Below are 13,161 nucleotides of genomic sequence, written 5' to 3' on the forward strand. Positions count from 1 at the left end.
GGTGCCGGGACACTCGGAGTACCGGGCATTACACAGCGCAGCTCTCCAGTATGAAACGCGGGAACGAATCTAGCAGCACTGAACTGGGACCGCAGAAGAGCTGTTCGCTAGCGTGCGAATGAGGAGAAAGAAGGCGGATGGAACCAGGTCTCAAAGAATCACATGGAAAACCCAGCTGTGCTTGGACTCGAGGGTACCCTTCCCCACAGCACACCGGGCCAGTGAGGGACCCCGGGCAATAGCACTGATTCCTGCTGCCCTTTGCGGGGAGAGGCTGATGGATATTTGGCTGTGTGTGTGTTCCCTCTGGGTGCCACCCCCGCTCTCTGCAGACGGCTGGCAGAGAAGCCCTTGAGTGAACCGCTCAACGACCACGAGATCCTGTGATGAGGGCGCCAGGCCAGGTTTCCTGTCGACGAGGCACAATGATCGCACTGGGCAGACTCTGCGAGGAGACTCACACGTGTACGCCCTTGACAACGGACGCACTCGGGGACCGGTGGCACTTTCCATTCTCCCTCGGCTGGGCAAAGACGCTGCCTCTGAGATGCAGTGACGTGCCCCAATGCACACAAGCTAGGACTGCCCTGGCAGTTAGCGACGCTCCCTGACGGGGGAGGTTAAATTTAGTGAAATCGACTAATTCAGGTTCTCTTCCTGCTACGCCTGTCGGGGGCCCGACATCCCTTCCTGCTCCTGAACCAACAATCTAGCCACACGCTCGCAGCTGCCATCGACAAGCTGGGAGCCCAGTTCCCCAAACACAGTGCTACACTATGGCCACGCTCCCATACTCAGCCCTGTCTCTCTGCCACGTGGGCACCGGGGCAGGGACGCTGTTGTGCTCTAGCCTGGCTGTTGTCTGTCTGGTGCTCGGCGGCTGCTTCCCGGGGCTGGCGGCAGCAGCGTGATGTACAGGGGCTGTGCCCCAGCTGAAGCGGGGGGGTTCTGGTGTTGGGCGTGGTGCCAACACACAGCAAAAGACACGGTCCGTGCTCCACATCCCTTCCACACGCCAAGTGAGTCTCTGCCAGAAACGTGTGCAGGGTGTGTGCTCGCTGTCAACATCCTGCTGCCGCTGCGCTCTAGAGACCACCCTTGGCGAGTCTTCTCGCTGGGTTTTCCACGCTGCAGACAGTTTAAATAGCCGGCGTGTCAGCAGCACTGAGGCATCTCTGTGCCCGGCAGGTTCTAGGAGCCCCCGAGCTCCCAACGGATTTATCACCTGCTAGCTTCAGCAAAGTTGCAATTTCTAGGCCCAGCTCTTCCTGGGATACGATGAGCCAGAACCCAACGTAGACGCATTTCCAACAGGTCTTCTTCAGATGTCTCCGGAGCCGTGTCCACTCGCATATGAGGCGGCATGTGGCACGCCGAGGCAAAGTCCCCACCCTACTCGTCAGGGTAGCTCATCCTGACTGGGAAAAGACTCGCTTCTCAGGACAGCAGCACCCCGGGTGCATCTGAGATGTCAAGTGATAATGAGTTGGAGGGAAACAAATTATTAAAAAAAACGAAAGAAGATTTCTGTTGGGCGATGACTGGATTTATTGTATGGGCCTCACATCCAGCTGGCCAGCACACGGTAAAGGAACTTGCCTGACTCCTGCTATCATGTCATTTACCTGTGCAATCCTACATCCAGACAAACAAGAAACCTAGGGACATTAAACTTCAAAGAATCTCAAAACGACCCTCATACTCCCCTTCCCGTCCCCTATATCAGATTGGGGCCTTCTTTATAGGCCTTCCCGATTTGAGAAGTTGTGCTATAGGTAGAAGCAATATGGTAGAGGGGGAATGTCAAAACTCCTCTCCTTTAATCTGGGTGCTACACCTCACCATGCCCAGATCAAAGGAGAGGAGTTCTGACATTGAGTTCTCAAGTTACCAGCTTCCATGACAGTCAGATGGGGCCTTTGGGCTAGATTTTCCAAGCAGCATTCCAGGATTTAGCCATGTGGCTCCAGGGCTACATCCCAAAGTAGCAGCTCACCATGGAAAGGTCTGTGGTAGCTTAGCAGAGGTCTGTGGGGAAACCACCATTTGGGGGTGGTGAGGGTGGGGGATGAGGAATTGTGCTTAATGAAATATGGTAAAACAATGTATTTAAGGAAACGTCAGTCACTGAGGGTATGTCTAGACTACAGGCTTCTGTCGACAGATACTGTTGACAAAGAGCGTCTAGACGACATCCAGTTCTGGCGAGAAAGCCAGCCGCTTTGTCGACATGACAGTGTAGACGCAAAGGACAGTGTCGATGCAATAACAGCACTCTGTCCACAAAAGGCGTTATTCCTCGTAGAATGAGGTTTACCACCGTCGACAAAACTGCCGAGTTCTGTTGACGTTCTGTGGACAGAACTCAGCGGCAGTGTCATCGCAGGTCTAGTTTTGTCGACAAAAGTCTAGTCTAGACACACCCTGACTGTCTTCTGGCCAGTTCAATATGTTAAAAATATTGGGGAGAAATTCCTAATCCTCATGTTAGTGTGAAAGGTGCAGGGAGGAGCCAGTCTCAGGTTTGTTCCTGCTTGGTGCGTGGCAGACAATTCAGGTATTCGTGGACTTTAAGGCCGGCGGGATCATTAGATCACCCAGCCGGACTCGCTTATATCACAGGCCATGGAATCCCAATTGGGCGTGAATTCTCCTGGGCCGCCTCTTACCTTTAGCTGCCGTCGAACGCGCTCTATGAAGAATTTCCAGCAGGTTTCCCTGGTGTCCACCAGTCCTTGGCTTTTGACTTCGTTTCTCACACTGCGGATGATGTTTTCAACTTCATCATCAGGGAAAAGATCGGGGATTTCACCTGGGAAAAGGGGGTCACATTTTTAGAAGTGAAAGAGCAAACTGGAATTTTTGCCTTGATGATACAAGTTGTGTGTGGAGCAGAGCTAACCTCTAGGCTAGGCTCATGCATTCCAGAGCACAGATCCAAGTGAGCCGCCCTCATCAGATAGATGATCCGGAGGAGGCCACAGCTGCTCAAGGACAGCTGATGTACCTCCAATTGATTAATACAAACTTTCCCACACCCATAAAGCAAGCAGAAGTTCAAAGCACTTTCTAATCTCAGAATCCGGATACAGCAGCTGCGTTGCTCTCGGATTTCTTCTGCTATTTAGATTTCAGGAAATCTAATCCCCAGTGCGCCTTACACAGAAACGAATCATTTCAGTTTTCATGATCATTTGTTACAAATGCAAGTTCTGCAGCTCTCTCCCATCTGCGGCTGTATTCAAATAAACGACAGATCACTATGGTTAGAAGCTAACGGTACAGCCAGTTAATTGCCAACAGTTTGTGCATGCAAACAGAACTGGAGCAGTCCCTGACGCATCAGCTCCAATTTATCCCCTTCTGACCCCGTCTGGACTGAGGTGATCTGAGCTTTATTTCATATTAACAACTGAGGGGGCAGCTGCTGATCAGAAACCAGCAAAATGATGCTCCAGTTTGTTCAGAGCTGAGGTAACTACAACAAATAAACACACAAGACAAGCAGACAAGTCAACCAATCAGAACACAGCCTTTTCCACTGAGCGGCTACAAGTTACCTACGGTTACGGCCTCCCTGGCTCTGAGCACACGGGGGGGGGGGGGACTCTTGCACCCGCACTGCCAGATGAGGTAACTCTGGGGAAACCTCCTAATGCCACCAAAACGGGGCCGGTGCCTTCTCCCGTCACGAGCCACAGGCCCTCCGCCACGCGCAGAGGGGAGGGGCACGTGCACTCTGAGCTGGAGACACGCCTCACCGGCGCTCGGGAGAGAAACAGAGCACTGCAGGCACCAGCACGGGCGAGCCACCTGAGCAGGGCCCTAGCGCCCCAGCCGGCCCTTACCTGGGCGGCTAGCTCTGCCCTCTGCTCAGGCAGCTCCACCGCGATTTCTAGCACGGCCGCGTGACCAGAGCTGGCGCTGGGGGCCTGCCTGAGCCGGGACTGACCCTCACGCCCAGCCCAGCCCAGCCCCCCTCGGCGGTAACCAGCTCCAGCACTGCAGGCAGATTTTTCATGTGTCCCCAGACAGATGGACAGGCAGGCAGACAGACACCCCGCCACTGGAAAGACAAAGAACGCTCCGTTTGGACGAGGCAGAGAACACGCAGGAAAGCACCAGGCCTCCCTCCTCCTTCCAGGTGCTGCCACTGGGCAGCTGCGGCATCCCTCCCTCCCCACTTTTCGGCCCATATTTCAAGCGGGGGAAGGTGAATCAGCCATGGGAAAGCGAAGGGGGAAGGGAGACTGGTACACTCACCGCCTCCGCCCTCGAGAGAGCCCCCTGCACCCTGCCTGGGGCGGATGGAGAAGGGAATCTCGTCTCATGGGACCTTGCAAAGGAGCCAGAGGAGCTCAGGAGCCCGCTGCTCCACCCACCCAGCTCCTCACTGGCCAGCGAGCACCGACCCGAGTCAGAAGGCTCACGTCTCCGTCTCATTAGAGCAAAGGGCAGCCCTCTGGTGACTGGAAGGGAAACAGAACTGTACTGAGGTGTGGAGCGGGCCTGCTCCCGCGGACAGGTGCCTCCAGCGTGGTAATTAGGGCTGGGGAGGCTCCTGCTGTCCCCGCAGGAGGGCAGCCGGGGGAGCTACACACGGCACAAAATGTACCCAGCATATTAACCCCTTCTTCCTGGTTAGGAATTGGCCACACCCAGTCTCTGGCACCTACCTAGTCGTCTGCTGTCGGGCTGTCTGAACCCCCCTTCCGGGAACACATTTCAGCCAGGGGGCTGATCACAAACTCCTCGCTTTGGTATGAATGCAACACGGATTTAGCACGTCGGTTCTTAACTAGTCACTAGTCGTGGTCACCCAAGTCCACCACGTTATTTCTGCACCCTGCTAAGCTCCCCAGGAGGAGTTTACATGCAAGTGGTATGACCCGCACAAACCCCGGTATTCACGGGAAGAACGGCTATTCTCCACGCACACAAAACCCAGCCACATAAAGGCGTCTGGAAAAACAAAGGAGAGCGGAACATGGCTGGAATGATCCACTCTCTGCCAGTCCAACGGCTTTGCTGAGGTCACCCCGCTCTGCAAAACAGCAACGTCCAATTCTCTAGTTGGACTAATAGGGCTAAGCGGCCTCTCCTTGGGACAGACATTGCCCTTCCTTCTGTGAAACATTCTTCCAACGTCCCACTCCCCCAGCACGCTGCCCCACACGGCCGGCCGGGACCTCACACTTGGGAGTAGAATTCGAGAGCTACGAACATTGGGCGCACACTCACGGACTGGGTCACAGACGTCTGAAGGCCAACACCTACTAGCTGGCCTGAGCACCGCTTGCTTCTTTCCCTGGGTTTCATTTACAAACTTTGCCACGTATTTTGCTTATTCATCGGGTGCATCTAGACGGGCAAGATTTTGCGCAAAAGCAATTGCTTTTGCGCAAAAACTTGCCAGCTGTCTACACTGGCCGCTTGAATTTGTGCAAGAGCACTGACGTTCTAATGTAAGAATTCGTGCTCAGGGATAAGCCCTCTTGCACAAGTATTCTTGCAAGTGTAGACAGGCACCTTAATTTTTTGCGCAAGAAAGCCCGATGGCTAAAATGGCCGTCGGAGCTTTCTTGCGCAGAAGCGCGTCTATACTGGGCACGGATGCTTTTGCGGAAAAGCACTTTTTGCGTAAAAGCATCTGTGCCAATCTAGACGCTCTTTTGCGGAAATACTTTTAACGGAAAAACTTTTCTGTTAAAAGTATTTCTGCAAAATCATGCCAGCCTAGATGCAGCCATCATGTTTAGTGAACGCTCCGATCCCTTCTATGGAGCAGCTGCAAACACTGACACACCTGTATGCATGGTGATCTGGGAAAGGAGATGGGGATCACGTCAATCGGATACATACCTGAAGCTAACAAGTCATTTACCAGCACTAAGAACCTTTCGTCGGCCACCTGGGCGTCAGTCATAAGGAATACAGTGCCAGCATTCTTCACCCCAGCTTTAATATACTGGTTTGCCAAGTCTGCCTGTGGATTGAAAAGACAGTGAGTAAGGAGGAAGGAGTTTCTGTTTGTCTGCTGAAAAGTCTCAGCCACAAACAGCGTTTTCATTGGGGCCATTTCCGGCAGGATGCTGCCTTGTTCAAAATCTTCTAATTAACTGAAAACAAAACAGTCGGAATAGATCAGCATGAAGCTTGTTCTTTGTATCGTTGCTGCCTTCATGGGTGAATCTTTCCAAGGACGCAGCTATGACCATTATTATGACTTGCTAAGCATTGACAACATGCTCTGTGTGTACAAAATGCAAAGACAGACCCTCAAAAAATAGAGGCACAAACTACAGCATCATTTTCTGAATCGTTTAATGCAGGAAAGGATCTTTATAAAGCCTTCCTGATTGGAGACAGAGCATCTAAAGTTACTGATTATTGCTGAGGATGGAGCATTGTTGAGTTTTCAGTTAAACTTGGACATTAGAATCCCTGATTAGTCTGAAGTGTAGGTAATCCCAGACTGCAGAGACTTTTCCCACAGGGCTCTGCCCTCCCAAGTGTTGTTTGCACAAGGTATGGAATCCAGTCACTCAGCTCTGTGAGGGGACAGGCGCTTGGGCGATGATCCTGGTGGCTGGATGTGCTGCTCTTTCAGTCCCTAGCCGGTACTTTCACCTTTGTATTTCAGCAGTAAGAAATACACATCCAGCGCCTCATTTCTCAAGGGAGCGCGCCCAGCACGGCGTGTTCCCAGCACTACGGGCAACCGAGGGGAAGTCTCACGTAAGGACGTCAATTCTGGGCCGTGTCGCAAGGCCACGTTGGGAATTATTTTATTTTTCACTGCGTCATCTCTGCTCCCTGCAGGGGGCACACGGGGAGCATGTAGGTACAAGTCATTAATTGTGCTCTTTTCTTCCCCCCTCCCTATCCAGCACAACCTGTGCAAGCACCAGTGGAGCCTGCCGCGCATTTCTGACCCCGTTCCTGAGAAGAGCTCGGTTCCTATTGCAAAGCCACATGCACCTGTCACTGACTCGCAGACTGGGGCCAGCATGGACCGTCACGATCACCTAGCCTGACCCCCTGCACATGGCAGACCGCAGAACCTCCCCCTCCCGAAACAGATCCCGACTGTCCGGCTGGGTTACGGAACTACTCAAATTGTGATTTAAAGCAGGGGAGGGATCCGTTCTCGGGCCAGGGGCCAACAGAAGCAAGTGAGACACAAACAAACCAACCCACCATCACTGACATGGTGTCCAACCGAGGAGAGAGACTCCCCCTATCCCCTCGCACACCCAGCCTAGTAGATTCTGTGTGCTCCAGCCCCATAGCACGGTAGCCGGGTGGGGGGGGCTGGCCTGGAGCACCAGCATGGACTCCCCAATGCTGGACTGGGGACTGAGCCTCGGGGGCCAGATCCATGCAAGCTGGGGGCCACATCCGGCCCCTGGGCCTGAGGCTCCCCGCCCTGGTTTAAAGACTTCAAGTTACAGAAACTCAGCATTTACTCTAGTTGAAACTGGCAAGAGACCCATGCTGCAGAGGGAGGTGAACCCCCGCCCCCGTGGGTCTCTGCCAATCTGACCCAGCGGAAATTCCTTCTCAACCCCAAATGTGACCCAGTTAAAACTTGAGCCCAGGGCAAGACACACCTGCCGGGCCCTGGCAAAGAATTCTCTGCAGGACTCTGAGCCCCCCACCTCGTGTCTGGTCCCGTCATTGGGGATTTGTGCCCCGTGTGTGCCCACCACGCCCTGCCCTCCCGAAACGCCTGCAGCTCTGCCCTGAAGCCAGTTCCACCGTTCTGACCTCCCTGCTCCCTGGGAAGTTCACTGCTCTCCTGCTCGAAACCTTTGTCCAATTTCGAGCCTAGACGCACTGATGGCCAATTTACACCCGTTTGTTCTGTTCACGCCAGTGCTTCACTTACACAACTCCCCTCCCTGCCTGGCACTCCTCCCCCTGCAGCTGTGTCCCCGCTCAGCCCCAGTTCGGCCAGGCTAACCTAGCCAGGCGCCGCGAGTCTTCTCCCCGGGGCGGGTGTCCATTCCTCGGGTCACCGCTAGCCCCTCCTGCACCTAGTCCAGCCGGAGCTGGCCTCCCTCACACACGGGCAGGCAGAATGCCTCACGTGTGCCTGGCACCATGGTGCCGACACTCCCGTCTCCACTGGAAATAACTCGCCCAAGGCCCGAGAGCCCACTGGGCCTGGGTGGTGCCAGGAGATGGGCAGGTTTGGTTTTCACATCTAGCGCGTTTCCTTTTCACTGCGTCATCTCTGCTCACCTGCATCCCTAAGCCAGGTACGAATCGTTCTGTTTCCCTCAGCCCAAACTCGCTCAGCTCAGACGCTCTCGGGCCCTTTCCGGGCACCAAGCAGCCACCCAGCACTAAGTGATGGAGCTGGGAGCGAATGGCCGTCCCTGGCAACCCGCCTGGAATCGCATTTTACTTCCACGGGAGGTGTCCGCGGTGCACAGGGAAGACCAGCGCCGCGTGGCAGGAGTTGACGTTTCTCGCCCTCCCTTCCCACCGCTCAGAGCCGCCTACCTTCAGGTCAGGGATCCCGTAGCCTTTCCTCAGTGTGATCTGGAACACCTCCAGCGAGCTAATGAATGCTGCCAGCCTGGTCAGGCTCTGCTTGCCACTGCCCCCCACGCCCACCAACAGGGCGTTTCCTCGGGGCGATTCCAAGATACGATTGATGCGGCAACTAAATGGAAGCAGACGGAGTCTTTGGGCAAGGCGGCTTTCTGCCATCCGAAGCGTTTCAACGCATCCTTTATTGCGGAATTCGTTAGACTGAGACGAGGGGCAGCCGCGCAGCCGCGGCGTCAGTCTGAGGGGCGTGCTTGCAATCAATACTCTTTGAGTGAGATCTGCCGTAACCGATGCAACAACCAGTTTTCAGTTCCGGGGCAACTCAGAGCTCCCCCGGCTCCCGGCTCCGTTACTGCTGGGCTCGTCAGCTGAGGCAGCTTGGTCCGGAACACCACAGGGAAGCTACGTGCAGGTTTGAGGCCTAAGGCCTAGAGTGAAGTAGTGGTCGGTGCTTTGCTAACGTGAAGCAAAGTCACATTATGGGGTAGAGGCCGGCCCTGCTCACAGAGTGTTACGAGGGCTGCCAAAGCTCCCGGACGGGCCGGGAGTCCCCCGAACCGAGCTCCATCTCCCAGAAGCTGCTGAAGCCAGTCTGGAGGTTTTAGGCCTCTAAAAGTCTGGCAGCGCAGCAAGGCTAAGGCAGGCTCCCTACCGGCCCTGGCCCTGCGGGGCTCCTGGAAGTGACCAGCATGTCCAGCTAGGTGCAAAGATGGCCGGGGGGGTTGTATCTGCCCCTGCCCTAAGCATCGACTCTGTAGCTCCCATTGGCTGAGAACCGTGGCCAATGTGAGCTTTGGGGCAGGGCCTGTGGGTGCAGGCAGTTAATCTGGCTGCTTCTCTGCCTAGGGGCTGCAAGGACATATGGTCCACTTCCAGGAGCTGCCTAAGGTAAGCGCTGCCCAGAGCCTGCTCCCCAGACTCCCTCCTGAACCCAAACCCTTCTGCCCAGGGCAGGGGTGTGCTCTTAGGGAAGGTGCAGGACAGTCAGTGGAGCAAGGATGGTACCTTTCAGAAAGGCACACCAGAACATCCCATTACCAACATAACCCCCAACGACAGGGCACAGTCAACCTGTGGAACTCCTTGCCAGAGGATGCGGGGAAGACTAGAACTTTAACAGGGTTCAAAAAAGAGCTAGCTAGATTCATGGAGGTTAGGTCCATCAATGGGTATTAGCCAGGATGAGTAGGAATGGTGACCCTGGCCTCTGTTTGTCTGGAGGTGGGTGACAGGGGAGAGGTCACGTGAGGATTCCCTGTTGTGATCCCTCCCTCTGGCCATCTGGCATTAACCACTGTGGGCAGACAGGACACTGGTCTGGATGGACCTTTGGTCTGACCGCTCTTATGATAACAGGAACATACTGACTCACCCTAGAGATAAGGGCAGGGTGACAGCCTGATGGGTAGAGATCTTTTGACCCAGCCAGCAGGTAAAGGCAAAGGCTGGCAGCCAGACACAGCAAGGTGAGAAACAACACAGCCTGTGTGTCCGTGTACAAAGCGGTATCTCAAAGGGAGTGTCTGTGGCACGCCTGGGGGAAATGGAAAGTCCAGCCATTCACGGAGCTGTTCCCATTGCAAAGGGCATAAACGTCTTAGTGATCCTGTCAAGTCTGCGGGATACTAGGACTGTGCCTCCTTGACAATAAACATGGCCAGGTGCCTTCATACCTTAACGGAGCTTGTGGTTATTGGGCGCTTCACTTGACATCTGCTGCGCCAGCTACCTGCAAGGAGCTGGGATGACATACAAAGGGAACACACACACACGCACACACATCTAACAACACTAGCCACTAACTATCTAACTCCTGAAGGCTGGGAACTACATCTTGGAACAGGACGATCAGCTCGCGTCTGTCAGGCCACCTGCCGGGGGTAAAGGAGGAGAGCAAGGAGCAATGTGAAAACAACTTTAAAAATCAGAGCTCTCACTCTCCATCTTTTACCATATTGAGGCGAGGGCTGCAGACAGATTTGGTCCAGCAATTCCTCTCGGGGAGCACAAGAGAGAAAACGACAGAGCAAACATTTACTTCACACCTCGGGAAAAGTTCTGCTGCCCAAAGTGCATGTGCCTGCCTCATTCGTGGAATACAAATGCACGTACACTCTGCTGCTCCAAGCAAGCCTTCGCTGAAGATAAACTGCTGCTTAATAACTGCATGGAGTAACAGCCTCGCTCGCAGCAGGGAGCGATATTACGGTTTTATTACATACCAAGGCGCTGTGCTGCAGGAAAAGAGAGGCTTGCGAGCTCTCAGGGCTGGAAGGAATAGGGCGGTAGATCAAAGGATTCTATCTATTGTCCTTTTCTAGGATGGTAATTGGATTGGTTTCCTGGTCTTTAAGGAACTTTGGGCAACCCCATTAGGTGCCTATCTGCACTTCAGGTGCCTCAATAACATTAAAATCGGACTGTAGGGGCCCACATTCCATTGGCTTGCAGTGAGACAGAGGCGGCTGAGGGCCACCTTCTCAGCGCTTACAGGTGCAGGGATGGGCCGAGTCAGTTTGTCAAATGGGCTGAAGCTGGTTAGGTGCCCAAGAGCCATTGGGCTCAAGGGAGTTAGGCACTGTGTCTGCAGCTTTAGGCACCTAACATCTTTGAAATCTGCCCCTCAGTCACCTGAAAGCGCGATGTAGGTGCCATGGGCCCCCCTGCTTTATGAAAATTAGGTTCTGAATCTGAATATGCATAACTCAAAGGGGTTTTGTGCGAAAGGTCTCGTAACAGGTCACCACCTGCTGGATATGCACAGCATAGTCTTGTGCATGTGTCATTCTTGCCTGGGAAGGCCTGTTTATAATTCTCAACGTGCTGTTGAGGGCTGTTACTGGTGCGCCCGGGGATCAAATCAAGGATCTGTGAATGGCTCTGTTTCTGCTGGGAGCCTGAACTGTGGTGGGTCCCTCCAGGACACGTGACCAGGCCACCTGATGCTGAAACCCATTTTGGATCTTGTGCTTTTCCACGCAGAGTGAGGAAAGTCTGAACGGAGCACAAAGAATTCCCGCTGAGGGCAAGAGGGACATAAGGGGAGAAACAGAAAAGAACGGGGCGCCCGCCAGGTGCCTGGAACCCTCCCGGCTTACCACGTAAGATGCCTGCTGGAAACATCGAGGGTTGAGTGGATGGGGCCCAGCTAGGAGGCTGCCTAGTTGTGACAGAGACAATTAGAACAGCCACTCAGGGCAAGAGTTGGCATGAAGCCAGTTTCTTAGTGGGTAGGATTGGGGCAGGGGTACAGTTAGGAGTAGGAGCAGGGGCAGGGGTAGGGGTAGGGTTAGGGGCAGGAGTAGGGTTAGGGGCATGGGTAGCGTATGGGGCAGGGGTACGGTTAGGGGTAGGAGCAGGGGTAGGGTTAGGGGCAGGGGTACGGTTAGGGGTAGGAACAGGGACAGGGGTAGGGTTAGGGGCAGGGGTACGGTTAGGGGTAGGAGCATGGGTACGGTTAGGGGTAGGGTTAGGGTTAGGAGTAGGGGCACGGTTAGGGATAGGAGCAGGGGTATGGTGAGGGGTAGGGTTAGGGGCAGGGGTACGGTTAGGAGTAGGGGTACGGTTAGGGGTAGGATTAGGAGTAAGGGTACGGTTAGGGGTAGGAGTAGGGGTACGGTTAGGGGTAGGGTTTGGGTTAGGAGTAGGGGCACGGTTAGGGATAGGAGCAGGGGTACGGTTAGGGGTAGGGTTAGGGGCAGGGGTACGGTTAGGAGTAGGGGTACGGTTAGGGGTAGGGTTAGGGGCAGGGGTACGGTTAGGGGTAGGAGCACAGGTACGGTTAGGGGTAGGGTTAGGGGCAGCGGTACGGTTAGGGGTAGGGTTAGGGGCAGGGGTACGGTTAGGGGTAGGAGCATGGGTACGGTTAGGGATAGGGTTAGGAGTAGGGGTACGGTTAGGGGTAGGAGCATGGGTACGGTTAGGGGTAGGGTTAGGAGTAGGGGTACGGTGAGGGGTAGAAGCATGGGTACGGTTAGGAGTAGGGTTAGGAGTAGGGGTACGGTGAGGGGTAGGAGCATGGGTACGGTTAGGGATAGGGTTAGGGGCAGGGATTCGGTTAGGGGTAGGAGCAGGGGCAGAGGTACGGTTGGGGTAGGAGCAGGGGTACGGTTAGGGATAGGATTAGGAGCAGGGGTACGGTTAGGGATAGGAGCATGGGTACGGGTAGGGTTAGGGGCAGGGGTACGGTTAGAGGTAGGAGCAGGGGTACGGTTAGGGGTAGGAGCAGGGGCAGGGGTACGGTTAGGGGTAGGGTTAGGAGCAGGGGTACGGTTAGGGGTAGGGTTAGGAGCAGGGGTACGGTTAGGGGTAGGAGCAGGGGCAGGGGTACGGTTAGGGGTACGGTTAGGGGCAGTGGTACGGTTAGGGGCAGGGGTACGGTTAGGGGTAGGGTTAGGGGCAGGGGTACGGTTAGGGATAGGAGCAGGGGCAGGGGTACGGTTAGGGTTGGGGCAGGGGTACGGTTAGGGGTAGGAGCATGGGTACGGTTAGGGGTAGGGTTAGGGGCAGGGGTACGGGTTAGGGGTAGGAGCATGGGTACGGTTAGTGATAAGGTTAGGGATAGGAGCATGGGTACGGTTAGGGGTAGGGTTAGGGGCA

General features: G+C 54.8%; 1 protein-coding gene across 2 annotated transcripts in view; it reads right to left on the minus strand.

The window, feature by feature from the left end:
- The window catches only part of DNAH9 (dynein axonemal heavy chain 9), a 250,404-nt gene that overhangs the window by 131,386 nt on the left and 105,857 nt on the right, over positions 1-13,161 (minus strand). For both annotated transcript variants that reach the window (XM_089771994.1, XM_075903450.2), the window contains 3 exons: positions 8,512-8,674; positions 5,863-5,986; positions 2,670-2,812 (listed from right to left, as the gene is read on the minus strand). In XM_089771994.1, coding sequence (XP_089628120.1) covers positions 2,670-2,812; positions 5,863-5,986; positions 8,512-8,674 — 430 coding nt within the window. The remainder of the gene's footprint in view (positions 1-2,669; positions 2,813-5,862; positions 5,987-8,511; positions 8,675-13,161) is intronic.

Source organism: Pelodiscus sinensis, chromosome 20 (genome assembly GCF_052426305.1).
Source record: "Pelodiscus sinensis isolate ZL-2025 chromosome 20, ASM5242630v1, whole genome shotgun sequence".
Taxonomy (NCBI): Eukaryota; Metazoa; Chordata; order Testudines; family Trionychidae; genus Pelodiscus; species Pelodiscus sinensis.